The 19,988-nt window shown below is 43.7% G+C and overlaps 1 protein-coding gene across 2 annotated transcripts; it reads right to left on the bottom strand.

Moving 5' to 3' along the window:
* Nucleotides 1–10: 10 nt before the first annotated feature.
* Nucleotides 11–19,198, bottom strand: DDX55 (DEAD-box helicase 55). Of its 2 annotated transcripts, XM_034790590.1 has the most exons (14): nt 19,040–19,198; nt 17,745–17,795; nt 17,567–17,653; nt 16,757–16,848; nt 16,609–16,671; nt 9,703–9,852; nt 8,520–8,709; nt 7,652–7,734; nt 6,059–6,190; nt 4,976–5,068; nt 3,924–4,038; nt 3,168–3,336; nt 1,665–1,960; nt 11–656 (listed from the first exon to the last, which is right to left on the bottom strand). In XM_034790590.1, the coding sequence occupies exons 1-14, from the start codon at nt 19,145–19,147 to the stop codon at nt 495–497; spliced, it is 1,791 nt and encodes a 596-aa protein (XP_034646481.1). In that variant the 5' UTR covers nt 19,148–19,198; the 3' UTR covers nt 11–494. The 2 variants fall into 2 exon arrangements, with proteins under 2 accessions (XP_034646481.1, XP_034646482.1); XM_034790591.1 differs by lacking the exon at nt 6,059–6,190.
* Between the last annotated feature and the right edge of the window lie 790 nt (nt 19,199–19,988).

The raw sequence follows: 19,988 nt of genomic DNA, 5'->3' as shown, positions 1-19,988 counted from the left end.
GAAGCAGAAAGTTTTTAATTCATTTATTACATAGAAATGGACCAGTGTGCAAAGTGTAAGTCATTGAGGGTCTGAAGATCTAAAATAAATTTTTATAGAGGGATGCAGCATTGAGGATGACACCTAAACTGCCTTTCCCCACATATGATCTCTGAACAAGTTTAAAAATTACTTAACGATTCCAGATATGTTGGGTACACATCTGAACAAAAAGAATCCACCAGGGACCTGATAACTGAATTCTACATTTCTTACCCGAAGCATTCAGTTTTGGAACAGCAGTCCGATTTAGTTCTGTCTTCAAAGTTGCAGCTATGCTTGTGCCCCCATTAGAGACTGTAGAGATTCTACTAGATGCACATAGTACTTAGGGAAGCCCAGGCTGTTTTGTAGGTAACTAACAATGCAGAGCACAGCGTGAAGTGGCCTTGTGTAAAAGTACAGCTTTACTAAAACGAGAGGCATCTTTAAGGAGACATACTTGAAGAGGATTGTCAATCTTCAGACTCTGAGTCAACCACAGCTTTGACTTTTCTCTCACTGCTCATCAGCCTCTTCTCGAACTCTTCCTCACTAATTTTACCCTTTTTTAACCTTTTCAAAAGTCGTGTGTCATTCAGCAGCTCCTCCATTTCCTCATCTTCAATATCAGAGCCCTGCAGATAGATGAAACACAGCGATTTACTCCTGTACTGAAATGCTTATGTTCTATATATTTGAACACTCTAGAAATAACCATATTAATTTTTTACTGCTGGCGCTTTGTTACATGTATTGTGCTGCTGCCATCCATTACGTAGCCATATTAGGTTGGCCCTGGTATATGCGGCAACACATGAGGCAGTAATAAGGGTTAAAGATGCTTTAGTAACAGAAGGGGACATGGGGAACAGTGGATTCCCTTTTATTAACATTCAAAATACTATTTAAGTCTTAAGTCCTCCCTTTTTCCTGCTTATTCAACCCTGACCCTATTAAAGGAAACCCCCAGATAAGATTAAACTTGCCAACTGAAAGTGGGGGAGGTAAGGTTAAAATTAATACAAAGAACTTTGCTTTACTAAAAGTAACATTACATTTGCATAAAACTTGCACGGAATATAGTGAGTTTGAGCCACTTGCAAGGAGAGGGCAGCCTCACATCTTGCTCCAGAGGAGGCTGGCTGAGGAAGGTGCAAACCAATGCATTTCCTACATGCTGCCCATTTTGGACCATTCAGGCCTCCATAGCTTTCATGGCCCATCTTGACTTTCTGCTACTGGAGGCTTACAACAGGGTTCTGCTGACAAAAGCCAGGCAAGGAATAGAGCCTCGTCCTTCTCTATAGTGGGTTGACTGCTCACTTTTTTTCTTAAGCACTCTTGAGAATGCAAGAAACTCAGGTACTGCAGCTCCCTTCATTTCAGATTGTGTACAGCTCTGAGGAGTGAGACGTAAACAATCCAGTCATTGGCAGAGGAGAACTGGATGGAACTTGCTTTTGAATTCATCAAGTTCTGTCTTTGGGGGTAGCAAGCAGGCAATGTGGACAGACAGTTCTCCAACTTTCTGCCAGACTGAAGTCCTTATACCCCCCACCCCTTGCTTTTGGGGACTGTTACATTCTAACCTGACTGTGACTATACTGAGGTAGTCACATGTGAGTTTGAGGAACTTAATTTACCTCTTCTCTTCTCCTTTTCGTCGTCATTTTCTTCTTCTTCTTCTCCTTTTTGGCTTTCTGCTTTGACCAGGCTTTATTCCTTATGAATTTTCTTTTTCCTTCATTTTCTTGTCTTTCCTTTCTTTGTTGCTCTAACAGCTTTTGCCTTTGTTTTTCTCTGTTTTTATCTTTGAACGGAATGGAGTCTGTATCAATACTGACAGGAACAAAGTCTGAAAAACACTTTCCTTTTAGTTCAGGCATCCTCGGCATCCTCAGCAGGGCAAAACCTCGAGCAAAACTAGCAAAGTCCAGATCTGTTAAAATAAGGATTAAGATATCAGCATGTGACAAAGTAATAGACCAAATCCAGCAAAGTACTTAAATACATGAGTAGTTCCACTGATTTCAATGGGACTACTCATGTTTAAGTATTTTGCTGGGTTATGTTGCATTGTGAAGGAGGGGGTGTCTATCTTAATATCTGCGTAGGGTTAAACGCAGATAGAGTTTATGTATGTAAAACCCCTTCCTTCCTTAACATACTGCTTGCATCCTGATACTCAATTGCTTCTCTACTTAGCAGTGCCTATCAGTGGGAAATTGTCCAACAAAATATTTTTTCCATCAGAAAATGTCAATTTGTCCAAATGGAAATTGTTTACAAGATGGGAGATTTGTGGAAACTGGCCCTAATTCAAAATAATGGTAGGGAATAAGTCAGAATGTCCCACTGTAATGTTTAAAAAGTCATTTCAAAATTTATTTGGAAAAAAAAAAAAAAAAAAAAAGTAAAATAAAGGTCAAGAACTAAACGTTTAGAAACTTTTTGATTGACCCCATCAAAAAAATTCATCTTATTGGTTTGCAAAAATTTTCAAGACAAACTTTTCATCCCATTTAAGGACAGGAAAAAGATTCAAAATCTCAAACGCTTGTGAGACAGAAAAATCATTCCTTGCCCAGCTTTACCTCACAGACCGAAAGAAAAGTTATTCAATCACCACGCTTGTCATATAAACAGTCCTTGAAGTGATGCATTTTTCTGCAAAATCAGCCCACTGTTAGATGTGTTTAGAAAAATCTGTCACCAAGAGGTAATGCATCTTTTACTGTTTTCATTAAGTCAGACAAGGATCTCTGCACACTGCAAGCAGTGGTCTATGTCTCTCTTAAGATTTGCTTTCTTGCTCTGTCAGAATGGCATGGGCTGGGTTCTTATCTGCAACTTTGACTCTGGCTCCCCTCTGTGGCTTGACCAAATCACTTAACCTCTGTGCCTCAGTTTACCCTGCTGTAAAATAGGATTATGCCTCCTTCTACAGAACTTCAGGAGTCAATATTCATGATTATATAGAATTTTACATCTTCAAAGTGGTATCAATATTTAACTTAAGGTAAACTATGTGCATGAGAACTTGGCAGGTGGATGAGCCTGTAGTGCTTGTGCAACAATATAACTTTTGCCAAACTGAATATAGTCTTTGAAGTAAAGTAAAAATAGCAGCTGCTGCTGGGAATTACCTTTTATTCGGAAGATAAGATTGCACTCATGTTTGGCATAGGCCTGCACACAAGATACAAATGCTTTCATCCCTTTCTCAAACATGGCTCTGTCAGCCAGAGCCAGTCTCTTCAGTTTTGGAAGAACATCTACCACATTTTTCAGTGGTTTCATTTCCTGCATGGGACACTTAACCAAAAAAAGAAAAAAACATAAGCAAGAGCTAAATGTAATGGTTTAAAATAAGCATTGGAACTTCAAACACATACTTCAACATCAATTAAGTCTCAACACATGGAGGATATTTACCTACCACATGTTTTTTATTGATGAAGAAACAAAGTTAAACAGCCTAACCAAAGTTCACACATTGAATTCTGAGAGAATAGGGAACAGAATGCATAAATCCTCACTCAACTCAATTACTAGATCTCACTGCAACTGTCCTACTGCTATTCTGGTGGAATTAAGACCATTATTTTACTTGCAGCCCCAAAAGGAGAAGGATGTCACTACAAAGGTATACGAAGTTTCTATTATAGATTAAGTAGATAATTACACAATGCAGGGAACAATCTTGCTTTAGCGGGAGATGAATTAGTTTACATAGTAAGTTTCTCTCACATCTGTTTTTTGTTACTCAGCTAGGTTAAAACATTTCATATACATGTTTTAAAATGTATTAATTCGGATTTGAACAAAAACTGGTTTTAGGTCCCATGAATTAGTTTTCATTGTAACTCTCTTCTGCTATTAGGAAATAAAAGCCAACTCACCTTTTGGTTTATTGAGAGAAAATTTACGTAAGATTCTTCCATGGGAAGCAGAAACACAAGCGCACTGCCTAAATGGCCAATTCGAGCTGTTCGGCCGCAGCGATGCACAAAGGCACTAAAAACACAACAAAGTTGTTTTAACAGGATGAGATGCTCAGTTTGCTTTTAAAGTAATACAAGACAATGAGTGGAATGGCAGGTTTTATAGAACGGAAGATCTAGGGCTACTGTACTCTTGATGTAGGGGAGGAACTACCAACAACAGTATTGAATACAGTGCCTGAATACAGCGCAAGCAGCATATAATCCCCCTCCCAGCACTCAAATGTTCATGTTAAAAGAAGATTTGTCAAATATTTGAGTGTGTACGTGTGTGATGGTAAAACGATGACACTGGTAGCTGTAAGAGAAATAGTTACTTTAATTAGCTTTGTTTTTAACCCTCATAGCACTTCCTGAACAGCTCTGCCCCGGCCTACAGCTCTGCTCATTTACTTCTTTCATTCCCTGAATGTCTCCCACCTTACTGCCCCTTTGGTATTCTCTCCTGCCATCCCTTATGCTAGGAACTCTCTTCCATACCCCGTAAATGGCCACTACCATTTTATTAAATGTTAACCCACCTAACCTATAAGTGCAATTATACATCCATAAGTGCTGTTACAAACGTCAGTTTTAACAAAAACTGCAGCGTTCCAATCTTCCTTTGGGCATGTGGGACAGTACACTGTTTTGTCTATCCATTCAGACTAAGTCTTTGGCAGGGAGTAGGTCTTCCACTGTGTTTTGTACAGTACTGAGCTCACTCTGCACTTAAATACACTTCTACCCCAATAGAACGCTATCCTCGGGGGGCCAAAACATTTTACCGCGTTATAGGTGAAACCGCGTTATATCGAACTTGCTTTGATCCGCCGGCATGCGCAGCCCCCCCAGCCGGAGCGGTGCTTTACCGCGTTATAGCCGAATTCGTGTTATATCGGGGTAGAGGTGTAGTACATTTACATGAACAGAAGTGGGATGAAAGTTCTTATGAAGAATTGAAGTTGTACCTTGCACTGCTAGGTGGATCATACTGTAAAACCCAGTTTACTTCGGGAATGTCTATGCCACGGGCCATCACATCAGTGCAAACTAAAATGCCACTAGAAAGTTGGAAGAAAATGCAAATTTCTGATTAAATAGTCATTTGAGAAGTGCCAGCCAACAGCTCCAACTTCTGCCCAGATTTATATATCATGCATCCCCAATCGAGGCTGTGGGGGTGCATGTCAAGGCAGAATATTTGGCCTTACATTTTTTTTAAATATGAATATCACCATTAGAGAACATATTACAGGCGAGCCAAAATTCACATGGAATGAAAATTCCCCTAAGTACTTAGGAGAAGGAATGTATTTTGTATTATATCCTACATATCACTAATTTAAGCTGGATAATCAACTCTTCCCTTTACAAAGTTCCATATTTAAATTATTTTCCCTGCTTCTAAATACTATAAGCATATTAAAGAAAGATCAAATGATCTAACTGCAGTTTTGAAACTATCAATAGGAGACGGGGGAAATGATTCCGTTTCACAGAGAAAGCTAAAGCTGAAGTCCTAATGCTTAGATGGCAATAAAAAGGACATAACTGGGCAAGAATTCCAGCCTTTTTCCAATGAGACACAAATATTGCTGGGCCCTAATGACTGCACATATTGCAAAACTGACAAAAGCAGATGACTTTAATGGAAATGAAAAAGCATTTTGTTGGCGATAAAACCCACGTTCTTTTGTTCATATACTAATAAATGAATCTCTGGGTTTCAATTCCTTTTATCAGACAGAGGGGAATTTTTACCATCGCTTCTCTTTTAAATGGGAGTTACCCAAGAGCAGTTTGTGTTGCTGTTTTACCAATTTATCTGAATTTTTTCCTCATTCAGTACACCTATAAACACTTAAAAGTGAGTGTGATTTATATCATCCACATTATCCCAGCTGCTTCAGTAGTCTAGCTAGCAGCCTGCTCAACAGGAAAGCCACATTTCTATAGTCAAGTGGTGTGTACTTCCCCAGGCTGAGAGATGAAGTTTTACCTTTCTTAGCATTTACACCTTTGGCTGGAGTAGTCTATTCAAACGCTCCTACCTTGGGAGTTTCCGAAACTCGGTAAAAATCTTGTTACGTTTATGTTTCATTTTCCCATGAATGCACATTATTTTCACATTTTTAACTAAGGATTCCAGAGCTTTCCCATAATATTCCACACAGGCACAGGTACTGAAGAGACAATGAAAACCACAAAAAGTCAGCATCAACTTTTGTTTAAAAACGCAGCTTACAATGTTACAATTGCATGTGGATTTAGTGCTGGTGAAAAGTGTTACCTCGAAAGCCCTGGAGTCTTGGAGTGCTCTGCTTAGCCACATAACAGGTACAACATGACAGGACCGTGCAAACTTCCTCCACAATGCCCTGCCAATGTGCCTAAATCCTGACCCAGAGGAACCTCCATGGTTCAATCCTTGGCCTCTCTGCTGAAGTTACCAATCATGCTTGTGGTATGTGTGATACAGTTATCCATGGGGAACTGGATTGAGACTATCAACCCATTTCACATAGGTCACTGGACAGCCATCAGATAGATGATGAGTTTCCGTCATTACCAACTTGTGCTGGATTTTAAGAGCTAAGCTGAAAGCAAATGATATCCCCATTACTGGCACTCTGAGCCACCCAGTCTCTTGCTAGGAAAATTTGTTACTATGAAAAATGGGAATGTAGCTGAAGATCTTTTACAATACATTTTCTAGACTCAACTATTTCTACTTGATATATTCTTGAGGCGAGATATATTGTGAGTCTAAAGAAAGGCAATGCAGGATGTTGGACTAAATGGCTTCCTATGGGTCCCTTAAAGCACTAACAGTTCTGTTATTCTATAAACTCATCCAAGATACAAAGAGGTCTTTAGAACCAGCTTAATTTGTTTTATGACAGCAAAGGCCTTTCATACGAGACCTAAAATTGAGGTCCTGCCATTTCTGGTCACCAAAGATCTCATGTTGTTTTTCACTTGAGTAGGAGCACTGGTTCTCAATACCCTGGCTAAATTCTAAAAAAGATTACAATTACATTCTGTCTCACTAAATACCCTCTGAAGTGTCAGACAATATTTTTCATCACTTCCTGTTCTTAACTGTCAATTGCTGTTGATGTTAAACACCAGCTATATTCCACCCCGTTTTATAAGTACAGAAATTGCTTTACCTACTATAATTTGCTTGTCAATTTAAAGGTCTGATTCTAAATTCCTTGCACATCCAAAATCACTTTGAATTAATTTTGCATTCGTCAGGAATGTAAGATCTAGCCTTACAGGTGGAAAGGGCTCGAGGATCCTTCTGAAAGAAAAGTGCTATACCAACTGCCTATTTTTATTACTAAAAGTATGAGCATTATTTAAATGACTAATGTACAGCTGTCTATGATAATACCTTATTGTGGTTAAGAAATAAACACTGAAAGGTCACATGGCCTGAGCAGTTCTTTCATTGTGACAAAGTCTAAGACAATTTTAATGTGAAGCAATGATCCGCCCCCTTTTTTGTGCATTGTACTCTACACAGAAAGTGGTTAATGTGCTCCCTAGTAGATCTACTTTAGCACGTGTCTCTCATGCGGCACTGAGCACACAAATAATCATTGCACTGTTTTCACAAAGAAGCCCAGATGAATTACCTGAAAAAGACCAGATGTTTTTCCTGCTTGTGTTGTCGAAGAAAATGCACCAACTGATTAAATTTTTCATCTGCTTTGCATATCTACACAACATCAAAAACATACGGAAAATAAAACAGTGGGTTCAAGATGAGCTGACTTGCTTGTTTCTTCCATTCACCTCAGCATAGCGCCTTTGTGATTCATTCGTGCATTAATATAGGAGGCATTTTACACAAGCTTGCTGAGACGTATTGCACATACATCAGTGTGGGAATACTGTCCTTTATGTATACTGCTGCTTACTGAAGTTAATGTTTATTTCTTTTTAATTAACGCTGGAATTCAGCTTTAAAGTTACCTATTATTGGAGGTTTCTGAAGCTGAACTATTGACCTAATTACAAATCTTGGTTGAAATTATTTTCTCGGTGAGTAAATAAAGAATGACCTCAGGGGTTGGGGAGTGTTACATATTATCCCCATTTCAGAGATGGGGAAAAATGAGGCACAGAAACGTTGAGCAAGTTCCCCAAGGTTATAGAAAGTGAATCAGTGGCAGAGCAAGGAATTAAGGCCAGCAATCCTGACTTAGTGTCTCCAACTCAAGCTACTTGACAATACTGCTTCAGAGGAATTTGAAAGGTCTTAGGCTTGCTTTAGTAGTTGATTTATCTGCATTAATCCTTCTGAGGGAAGCTCCTATTTCAATCTTTGTTTACTGCAATAATGTTGCTAGCTGTTTTTGCTGCAGTCTTAGCCTAATCACTGTTGCATTGTTTTCTGAAGGCAACATGACTGTCGAACTGCAGTGCACCAGAATGCAACATTCTGAGTTCATCATTATGTTTAAAACAGAAACAACAAATGTGGGGAGCAGGGAGCCTCACCATGTAGTAATTTTCAAGCCGTGTGGGTGTTTTCTGAGTGCTACTTGCTGCCACTCCCTTCTCTTTCACTGAGATGCGGACAGGATTTCGGAGACCTGCTCTCACCAGGTTCTCTACTTCTTGAGTCTGAGTTGCTGAGAACAGGCCTGTTCGTCTCTGCTTGGGCAAAAAGTCCAGAATGGTATTTAAACTGCAAGTAAACACAATTTAAAAAGAAAATGGCTCCAGATTTCCATCAAGAGTAAGTTTTATAATCAGTTTTTAAACAGAATGATTTTTACAAAAGGGTGCTGGGCACACCACCAGCTGTTGCACTACCAATCATGTGTTTGCTTGACTGATTATACTCCATGTATGTTAGCATCTGAGGTTTTAAATATGAGGTCAAATGAGATTTACTTGAATGTACTATGGATATGAATAACTATGTTTTTGATTATTAGCCTTGTTATGTTGCCCACTTCCTTTGGCTCTTCTCTTTTTCCTCCAAGCTCTGCAGAGAATGATAAAAAAATTACAAGGAAGCTCAAAAAGAAGACAAGATCAGAGAAGAGTGGATCCTTGAGGCATACTATAGTTTGATATTTCTTCCTCTTCAGTTTACATTAGTGTATGATCAATTTTCATCTCATATTTGAAATACCAATTTATTTAGTGTGATGGTACCATTAAGAGCAGAAAGGTATAAATAAGCTTCACATGCATTTCCCCACCCATCGTAAAGTTAAAAACAGAGGCATTGTGTAGTGGTCAGCATCAGAAGGATCTTGTGGTTAAAGAGAAACAGGTTTAATTCCCAGTGTGACAAGTCACTTAGGCCTTGCAAATTCCCTTAACGTAGACAAGGCCTTTTAATTTCTTTGTGCCTCAGCTACCCAGCTGTAAAAACAGGGATAATACTTCACTACTTGAAAGGAGTATTGTAAGGACACATTCATTGTTTGAGAGGTTCTCATAGACTATCTTGATGGGTATCACAAACACCTAGATAGAAAAATTGGGACCTGGGACTCCTAAATTTTAATCTCATTGTGTGACCTTTTACAAGTCATGTTACCGTTCTGTGACTCAGTTCTTCATCTGTAGCATAGGAATAATATTAATGGTTGTAAAATGCTTTGAGAGCCTTAGATGGATAGCATTATAGGAATAACAAGTACTACTAAAATTATATTAAAAATACCTTGCTTCGAATCCCATATCTAGAAGTCTGTCTGCTTCATCCAATACCAGCACATCAAGTGATTTCACACAACTTGCTAAATCCAGCCCATCTGCTTTTCTTCTGAACATATCCTCCAGACGGCCCGGTGTGGCTATAATGATGTTCCCACTATCGGTGATGGAATACACAGTTTAGGTTAGATTTTAATTGTACTTGGATGTCAACACCATCCCAGAATCTCATCATACCACAAACCTGCACTCAAAACACAGTCTGGAATCTTCAAGTGGGGACTGTGCACTTTTGACTGTGGAAGAGAGCTCAGTCCACTGAAGATTTTGCTATTGTCTGTCTTATTAACATATAAAGTGCTCAGATATTATGCTGAAGGGTGAAAGAACAAAACCCTAAAGATAGATAACTTGTGCATAAAACAGCTCCCCAGCTACTTATATTGATCCTAGAGCTCAAATAGCTAAAAAATAGCTGTAAACTGAAAAGCATTCTGGGTACTGGCATGCAAACAAGATCACCAATTATATGCCACTTTATTTCAGAATTTCCACATAAGTATCACCACAGAAAGCAGTTTGTTAAAATTACGTCTCAAATTTACTTAGACAATAGTCTGGTATTCCCAATTCAGGCCTCTGACAGAATGCCAAGCAAGAAAGGCTGAGGCCTGGTCTACACTACGGGTTTAGGTCGACTTTAGCAGCGTTAAACCGAATTAAGCCTGGACACGTCCACACAACGAGGCCCTTTCTTTCGACTTAAAGGGCCCTTTAAACCGGTTTCTTTACACCACCTCCGACGAGGGGATTAGCGATAAAACCGGCCTTTGCGGGTCGGAATTGGGGTAGTGTGGACGGAATTCGATGTTATTGGCCTCCGGGAGCTATCCCACAGTGCTTCATTGTGACCGCTCTGGACAGCGCTCTCAACTCAGATGCACTGACCAGGTAGACAGGAAAAGACCCGCGAAGGTTTGAATTTCATTTCCTGTTTGCCCAGCGTGGAGAGCACAGGTGACCACGCAGAGCTCATCAGCACAGGTAACCGTCATGGAGTCCTCCCAGGATCGCAAAAGAGCTCCAGCATGGACCGAACGGGAGGTACGAGATCTGCTCGCCATATGGGGAGATGAAGCAGTGATAGCTGAACTCCGTAGCAGTAAAAGAAATGGAAAAGTATTAGAAAAGATCTCCAAGGCCATGAAGGACCGAGGCCATAACAGGGACACACAGCAGTGCCGCGTGAAAATTAAGGAGCTAAGGCAAGCCTACCACAAAGCCAGAGAAGCAAACGGAAGGTCCGGGGCAGAGCCGCAAACTTGCCGCTACTACGCGGAGCTGCATGCGATCCTAGGGGGTGCAGCCACCACTACCCCAACCGTGTGCTATGACTCTCTCACTGGAGAAACACACAGGGAAGACGGTTCGGGGAACGAGGAAGATGACGATGGAGGTACTGTAGGTAGCTCACAGCAGCAAGGAAGCGGAGAAACCGGTTTCCCCAACAGCCAGGATATGTTTGTGACACTGGACCTGGAACCAGTAACCCCCGAACTCACCCAAGACCCTCAGGGCACACAGGAGACCTCTGGTGAGTGTAACTTTGTAAATATTTGTAAACATTACAAAAAAAAAGCAAGCAAGTCTGTTAACGTGTATGGGGATGGAGCGGAAATCCTCCAGGGACATCTCCAGAAAGCTCTCCTGGTTGAAATGGGGTGATTTTATTAAGGGGGACATTCAGAGGTGCCCGTTCCTGCTATTCGGACCAGAAATGTTCCCCGCTGTTAACCACGCGGTGGGGGGGAGGGGTGAAGTGATCATCCCAGAGAATCGGGGGGGGGGGGTTTACTTGTGTTTGTGCCGCATGTTAACCGGGAAACCGCAGCCCCCTCCTTTTACATTGAAACCCCATTTTAAATGGACAACCCAATTCATCCTTGAGATGGGAAATGCGCTGCTGTTTGCAACCTTTCCCGCATGTTAAGAAGGTTAAATAAGCCAAAACACTGTGGCCTACGATGGCTGCCTGCAAGCCGAAATATGCGACCTTGTAATGAAAGAGTGTACCCATTGTTCCCTAAAATGTGTCTTTTTTAACCACCTCTCCCTTCTCCTCCACCAGCTGCAAATGTTTCTCCTTCGCAGAGGCTCGTGAACATTAGAAAGAGAAAACGTAAGACGAGGGACGAGATGTTCACGGAGCTGCAGATGTCCTCCCACGCTGATAGAGCACAGCAGAATGCGTGGAGGCAGTCAATGTCGGAGATGAGAAAAGCCCAACATGAACGAGAGGAGAGGTGGCGGGCTGAAGACGATAGGTGGCGTCAGCTTGCAGACAGACGGCAAGAGGCAATGGTCCGTCTGCTGGAGCATCAAAGTGATATGCTCGAGCGTATGGTTGAGTTGCAGGAAAGGCAGCAGGAGCAGAGACCGCCGCTACAGCCCCTGTGTAACCAACAGCCCTCCTCCCCAAGTTCCATAGCCTCGTCACCCAGACGCCCAAGAACACGGTGGGGGGGCCTCCGTCCACCCAGTCACTCCACCCCAGATGATCGCCCAAGCATCAGAAGGCTGGGCTTCAATAAGAGTTAAAGTTTTAAAATGCAGTGTGTCCTTTTCCATCCCTCCTCCCCCACCCATCCCTGCTACCTTGGCAATTATCCCCCTACCTCTGTAAGGAACTAATAAAGAATGCATGAATGTGAAAAAACAATGACTTTATTGCCTCTGCAAGCGGGAGGGGAGGGGAGGGTGGGGTGGGGTGGTTGGTTTACAGGGAAGTAGAGTGAACCGGGTCGGGGGGGGGGGTTGGAGGGTTCATCAAGGAGAAACAAACAGAAGTTTCACACAGTAGCCTGGCCAGTCACAAAACTCGTTTTCAAAGCTTCTCTGATGCGCACCGCGCCCTGCTGTGCTCCTCTAACCGCCCTGGTGTCTGGCTGCGCGTAATCAGCGGCCAGGCGAGTTGCCTCAACCTCCCACCCCGCCATAAATGTCTCCCCCTTACTCTCACAGATATTGTGGAGCACACAGCAAGCAGCAATAACAATGGGGATATTCTTTTCGCTGAGGTCTGAGCGAGTCAGTAAGCTGCGCCAGCGCGCTTTTAAACGTCCAAATGCACATTCCACCACCATTCGGCACTTGCTCAGCCTGTAGTTGAACAGGTCCTGACTCCTGTCCAGGCTGCCTGTGTATGGCTTCATGAGCCATGGCATTAAGGGGTAGGCTGGGTCCCCAAGGATCACGATAGGCATTTCAACATCCCCAATGGTCACTTTCTGGTCCAGGAAGAAAGTCCCTTCCTCCAGCTTTCGAAACAGAGCAGAGTTCCTGAAGATGCGAGCATCATGTACCTTTCCCGGCCATCCCACGTTGATGTTGGTGAAACGTCCCTTGTGATCCACCAGGGCTTGCAGCAGCATTGAAAAGTACCCCTTGCGGTTTATGTAGTCGGTGGCTTGGTGCTCCGGTGACAAGATAGGGATATGGGTTCCGTCTATGGCCCCGCCACAGTTTGGGAATCCCATTTCAGCAAAACCATCCACTATTGACTGCACGTTGCCCAGAGTCACTACCCTTGCTATCACCAGGTCTTTCATTGCCCTGGCAAATTGGATCACAGCAGCCCCCACAGTAGATTTGCCCACTCCAAATTGATTCCCGACTGACCAGTAGCTGTCTGGCGTTGCAAGCTTCCACAGGGCTATTGCCACTCGCTTCTCAACTGTGAGGGCTGCTCTCATCTTGGTATCCTGGCGTTTCAGGGCAGGGGAAAGCAAGTCACAAAGTTCCATGAAAGTGCCCTTACGCATGCGAAAGTTTCGCAGCCACTGGGAATCGTCCCATACCTGCAGCACGATGCGGTCCCACCAGTCTGTGCTTGTTTCCCGGGCCCAGAATCGGCGTTCCACGGTATCAACCTGCCCCAGTAACACCATGATTTTCACATTGCTGGGGCCTGTGCCTTGTGAGAGGTCTATGGCCATGTCAATTTCCTCATCACTCTCGTCGCTGCGCTGCAATCGCCTCCTCGCCTGGTCCGGGTTTCGCCTTGGCATGTTCTGGCTCTGCATGTACTCCAGGACAATGCGCGTGGTGTTCATAGTGCTCATAATTGCCGCGGTGATCTGAGCGGGCTCCATGATCCCAGTGCTAGCTATGGCGCCTGGTCAGAAAAAAGGCGCGAAAGTAGTATCTGATGGACCAGGAGAAGGAGGGCGGGAGGGAGGGAGGGCCGAGTGACGACATGGCGTACAGGTACAGGAACAGGGAGAAACACAAACAACTGTCACACAGAATGGTCCCCCCAAAGATTAAACTGGAAACCCTGGGCTTAGCAGGCCGTTGATTTCACGGAGGAAGGGGAAGCAAATGAACACAGAACAAATCTATTTTTTACATCTTAAGGTGGCAGCCGACGCTGCAGCATGAGTGACAGCCATACCAGTATGACGATGATGGGTACCAATCATAATATGCCATCATCTGCCAAAAGGCAAGGGGCTGCTGCTGTGTAGCAATGCAGCCCCACGTCTGCCAGCCCCACGTCCGCCAGCACCCAGCATCGCCCTCGGCCTCTTCTGGGTGCTTAGCAGACAATATTGGGCAATTGGCAGAAAATAGTATATTATGACTGGTAACCGTCATCATTGAAACAGTAGCATGTCTGCCCAGGTGGCCATGATTGACAGCCATACCAGTATGATGATGACGGGTACCAGTCATAATATACCATCGCCTGGAAGGGGCTGGTGCAATGCAGCACTACGGCTGCCAGCCCCACGGCTATCACTCATGCTACACCGTCTACCGCCAAAAGGCAGTTAGCAGCTGCTGCTGTGTAGCAATGCAGTCCCACGTCTGCCGGCACCCAGAGGACATATGGTGACGGTGAGCTCAGCTGAGCTGAGCGGGCTCCATGCTTGCCGTGGTATGTTGTCTGCACAGGTAACCCAGGTAAAAAGGCGCGAATCTATTGTCTGCCGTTGCTGTGACGAGGGGGGAGGGGCCTGACGACATGTACCCAGAACCGCCCGCGACACTGTTTTGCATCATCCGGGCATTGGGATCTCAACCCAGAATTCAAAGAAAAGGCGCGAACCGCTTCTCGGCTCGAGCTGTGGCGCAAACGTAGTATCTGACGGCCTAGGGGAAGGAGGGAGGGGGGCCGAGTGACGACATGGCGTACAGGCACAGGGAATTAAAATAAAGAACGGTGGCTGTGCATCAGGGAGAGACACAAACAACTGTCACAGACTGGTCCCCCCCAAAGATTAAACTGAAAACCCTGGGCTTAGCAGGCCGTTGATTTGACGGAGGGAGGGGGAAGCAAATGAATACAGAGAAAATCTATTTTTTACATCTTAAGACGACGGTGCAGCGTGACTGATAGCCCTCGGCATCTTTCTGGGTGCTTGGCAGCAAATACGGGGCGGTGTATGACGATGGTCTTCAGGCCTATTGTACGAGCTGCTGCTCAGGGAAGACTCTGCTAACGTGCGATGACCCGACTTGTAATAGGCCGGCTAACAGTCATAATACACCATTTACTGCCAAAAGGCAAGCCCCACGGCTGCCAGCACCCAGATCGCCGATGAAGGCTACCAGTCTACTGCACCGTCTACCGCCAAAAGGCAGTTAGCAGCTGCTGCTGTGTAGCAATGCAGTCCCACGTCTGCCGGCACCCAGAGGACATATGGTGACGGTGAGCTCAGCTGTGCTGAGCGGGCTCCATGTTGTCTGCACAGGTAACCCAGGTAACCCAGATAAAAAGGCGCGAATCTATTGTCTGCCGTTGCTGTGACGGGGGAGGGAGGGGCCTGACGACATGTACCCAGAACCGCCCGCGACACTGTTTTGCATCATCCGGGCATTGGGATCTCAACCCAGAATTCCAAGGGGCGGCAGAGACTGCGGGAACTGTGGGATAGCTGTGGGATAGCTACCCATAGTGCAATGCTCCGGAAGTCGACGCTAGCCTCGTACTGTGGACGCGGTCTGCCGACTAGAGCACCTAGAGCATTTTATTGTGTGGACATACACAATCGGCTGTATACAACCGATTTCAATAAAACCGGCTTCTATAAATTCGAACTAATTTCGTAGTGTAGACATACCCTGAGTCAGCAATCTGTTCACCGCAGCTCCAATCAAGCAAGGCAGAATGGAGCTGACTAAGCAGAGCTGTGCCTAATTTGTGAGTGGGGCAGGGCAGAAAGGCTAATTAAGCCATTAGCCAGGAAGGAAGTGGGGGGGAGAGAGAGATTGCTCTCCCATGCTTGTTATAGGAGCTGTATATGTTATGAAGGTAGGGGGAATCCATTTGTAAATAAACTGCACAAGGTGTTGGACCAGCAGAAGGGTCTCAGCGTAGTTTGCAGACAGGAACAGAGGCAGGAGCCAGGAGGCCCTATTACAAGGCCACAGATTGGTTTCTCACAATTAAGTGAATGCAGAGTATTTTTTTTCAAAGATCATTCATCTTCTACATGCTTTTTTCAACCCCGCCTTTCCCAAGCTGAACCACAAGGCTATTTATTTAAGATCCTCTTTAGCACTTAATGTAAAATGTCACAGCAGGGCTAAGTAAGCCAACTAAAATATCTCTTTAGTTAAAAAAAAAAAAAAAAAAACATTTATGCTATGCACTAGCCCTCGATCAGTAACACATTTGAACCCTTCCTACTGTTTTGTTAGTCCCTCATTATGCGTGTCGAATTAAGAGACAGATCCCACAAGCACAAATACATAAATAACTTGATTTATAGAAGGCAATGGGTTAAATACATCCTTAAATATGTGCAGGATTGGCACCCTAATTTATAAACTCCTTGGGGCAGGGATTATGCTTCATTTCTGCTCTGAGAGACAACAATAGAAATACATTAATTATCAGCTAACTCACCCATGTTCTTTGAACTTTTCAATATCTTCTATTGGATTCCTACCACCAATCAAAAGAATCTGGCTGAAACAAGAAACATGTCACTCAAAAATTTGCAAACAAAAGCCAGAGGAAAGTCTGTTTTCATTACAAATCTAAGCATACCTACCTAAATTGGGGGAAGTGTTTTGTGAAATGTGATAGCACTTCATCAATCTGAACAGCTAACTCTCTTGTGGGTGTGATGACTATGGCTCCAACCTGCTCATTAGAACAAAAGGAAAGACAGAAATAGACAAATGTCCCAAAAGACATTTACTATTTGCTGTGACTATGAAATTCTGATGCTAAAGTTTCCATGTGCAAACACCATTTTTGTTAAAGTGCTGAGAAATAAATAAGTGATCCAATTCAACCGTCATGTCCTGAAACATGACAAAATGGGATGCATTTTACACAACAGACTGTACAGTACAGTAAAACAAAATCCCTTTGAAATGCCTTTTTTTTTTAAATTGGGTGCACATTTTTTTTTAAGGCAATAACAAGGTCTTTAGTGACAAGTAGCATGGAAGTGAATTCAAATTTGTTCAGAAATCAAGAGACATTACAATAAAAAAAAAACGATCATACTTCCTTGATTTCATTACACTGTTTTATATTTTAAGATATCTTGCTCTCTAAAGGTTTACAGACATCTTTTGGTCTTGGTAAACAAAAAGCAATACACAAGTACAAATTATTACTAATCAATTTCACAAGCTATTCAGGAACACATTTAAACAAATCTATACAAAGCAGCACAGTGCTTTAAAAATTGTTTTCTATTAATTTCTGGTTACGAATGTAGTAAGGGCCTGATCCTGCAAACCTTTAATCACATGTGTAACTTGACTCTTAAGTAGTCCTATATGTTTTCAATCTTAAGTTACAGCTATATATTTATTTATATATTCAGAATCCCTCAATTCAGTCTTACCTGCATTTTCTTTAACTTTTCTTCTTGTCTGAGGAGAATTTCTAATATAGGAATTACAAAAGCTAATGTTTTGCCACTGCCTGTTACCTGTGAATATCGAAGCAAAGTTAGTTTCTTCACGAGTGCAAATACTTGTAAGAAAAAAACAAACAGCGAATTCAATTAACAAAATACTCACCGCTTCCGCAGCAACATCTTTATTATTCATAAACAAAGGTATCGTTGCAGACTAAAGGAGACAGAAATATTGCGTGCTTACATCCTCACTGGTTTAAACAAATCTTATGTAACTCAATTCACCCAAGGATCTAAAAGTGCTTTACAAAAGCACATAAGTGTCATCAACCCCATTTTACAGATGGGAAAATGAATCCCAGAGAGGTTAAGTGATTGCTGGTCACACAGGAAGTGCAGGGGGAAAGAGAGATATGGACCTGCCCCGAGAGAAATAAGGGGCTTGGGAGGGGAACCTGGCAGGCTAGGGGTAGCATGGGTTGCAGATGGGAAGCTTGACAAGGTGGCAATAATTGGAGAAGTGTGGTGGGGGAGGGAGGGAACAAGGTCTGAGCAGTGACTGACCCAGGAATAGAAAACCCAGGAGTTCTGACTCTCCATCCCCTGTTCTAAGCACCAGACAGCCCCCTCACACACACACACACACACACACCACGTAAAGCAGATGATTTGAACCAACTTGTCATTTCCATCAGCTCACTAGAGCAGCACACACTAGCACAGGGGTAGGCAACCTCACACTGCCCGGGTCCTGGCCACCGGTCTGGTGGGGGGCTCTGCATTTTAATTTAATTTTAAATTAAGCGACTTAAACATTTAAAAAACATATTTACTTTACATATAACAATAGTTTAGTTATATATTGCACACTTATAGAAAGAGACCTTCTAAAAACGTTAAAATGTATTACTGGCATATGAAACCTTAAATTAGAGTGAATAAATGAAGACTCGGCACACCACTTCTGAAAGGTTGCCGACCCCTCTGCTAGCACCTATTGCCCCCTCGGGCGCTACTCATTACATAATGGAGCATCTTCCTTTGGAATTTGCCATCCCCTTTGCACTACACACAGCGACACACTACACCAAAGGGGCCCTCCCCCGTCACATTACAAAAAAGCAGCGCACACAGGTCACCCCACGGACGCTATATGATGGGCTCTCCTCTGTATTGACCGGAGGGGCAGGCAAGCACCATCAAAATACCCACAGGAGCCTCCACTGCACGGAGGGGCAACGCCGCGAGGGCTCCCTCCTACGAAAGGGCCCAGCAGATACAACTGCAGTGGAGCCGTGAGGGGGTCGCTCACAGGGCCCCCCACCCGGGGACAGACGGCCGAGCTCTCCCCCACACTGTACTAAAGGGGATGATGGGGATCACAGAACCCCCCTGTACTGAGCACGGACCACACCACAGAGCCATGGCCCAGCACGCGGGGCTGCTCCCTCCCCCTACCTGCACGGGGGTCATGTGGGGGAAGCCCAGCTCCCGCAGGGTCTGCAGGACGCCCGGGCTTAGCGTGATGGGCAGAGACTCCCACCTCCCCTCGGTCACCCTCTCCATCTTGACCAGGCTCCTTGCGCTTCCGTCCGTCCGCTCAGGCTGCCCCCCAGCCTGGCTGGGTCCCTTCGTCAATGCGTCCGTGGGAAAACAGCGGCCGGGCGCAGATGCGTTCCGCTTTGCAGCAGGGTGGCGGTACAGAGCTGCCGCCGGTGTAGAGTGAAAAATTGCTCAGCGGCTGCTTCTGGACTAAGCCAAGTCCTTCCAAACTTGATCGAGGCTTTTATTCCACTCTCCGTAGGCTAAATGTTTGAGCACCTTCTGAGTTAGCGCTTCAGAGGTGATGTCTAGTTTCCAGACCTTTCTGGATCACTTGTTGCTCTAGCTCAGGGGTCATCAACCATTCAGAAGTGGTGTGCCAAGTATTCATTTATTCACTCTGATTTAAGGTTTCGTGTGCCAGTAATACATTTTAATGTTTTTAGAAGGTCTCTTTCTATAACATAACTAAACTATTGTTGTATATAAAGTAAATAATGTTTTTAAAATGTTTAAGAAGCTTCATTTAAAACTAGATTAAAATGCAGAGTCCCCCAGAGTGGTGGCCAGGACCTGGGCAGTGTGAGTGCCACTGAAAATCAGCTTGCGTGCTGCCTTTGGCACGCGTGCCAGAGGTTACCTACCCCCGCTCTAGCTCCTTTCACATCACTCAAGATTGCCACAAATGAAAATGCTGAATTTTCCACTGCATAACCTCAAAAGGACAGGAAGGTAGGTATTTCCTCTAAGAGATATGGATCCAGTTCTGACCTTCCTTGCACCAGCACTAAGTCAGGAACACCTCTGTGTAAAATTATATAAAACAAGAATCAGGTTCTATACATTTAGTAAGTTCTTGCTTAAC

Source organism: Trachemys scripta, chromosome 15 (assembly GCF_013100865.1).
Source record: "Trachemys scripta elegans isolate TJP31775 chromosome 15, CAS_Tse_1.0, whole genome shotgun sequence".
In the NCBI taxonomy this organism is placed as follows: domain Eukaryota; kingdom Metazoa; phylum Chordata; order Testudines; family Emydidae; genus Trachemys; species Trachemys scripta.
The sequence above is the reverse complement of the archived record's forward strand: the minus strand, read 5'-3'. Positions and strand labels throughout refer to the sequence as shown.

Bases quoted from the DNA above. Each gene is read 5' to 3' on its own strand.
- DDX55 (XM_034790590.1), bottom strand. From the start codon at position 19,147: ATGGAGAGGGTGACCGAGGGGAGGTGGGAGTCTCTGCCCATCACGCTA. The intron at 7,735-8,519 runs GTGAGGCTCCCT...GATGTTGTGTAG, and splicing joins GGCTTGAAAATTACTACATG to ATATGCAAAGCAGATGAAAA. The intron at 657-1,664 runs GTAAATTAAGTT...ATCTATCTGCAG, and splicing joins CGAAAAGGAGAAGAGAAGAG to GGCTCTGATATTGAAGATGA.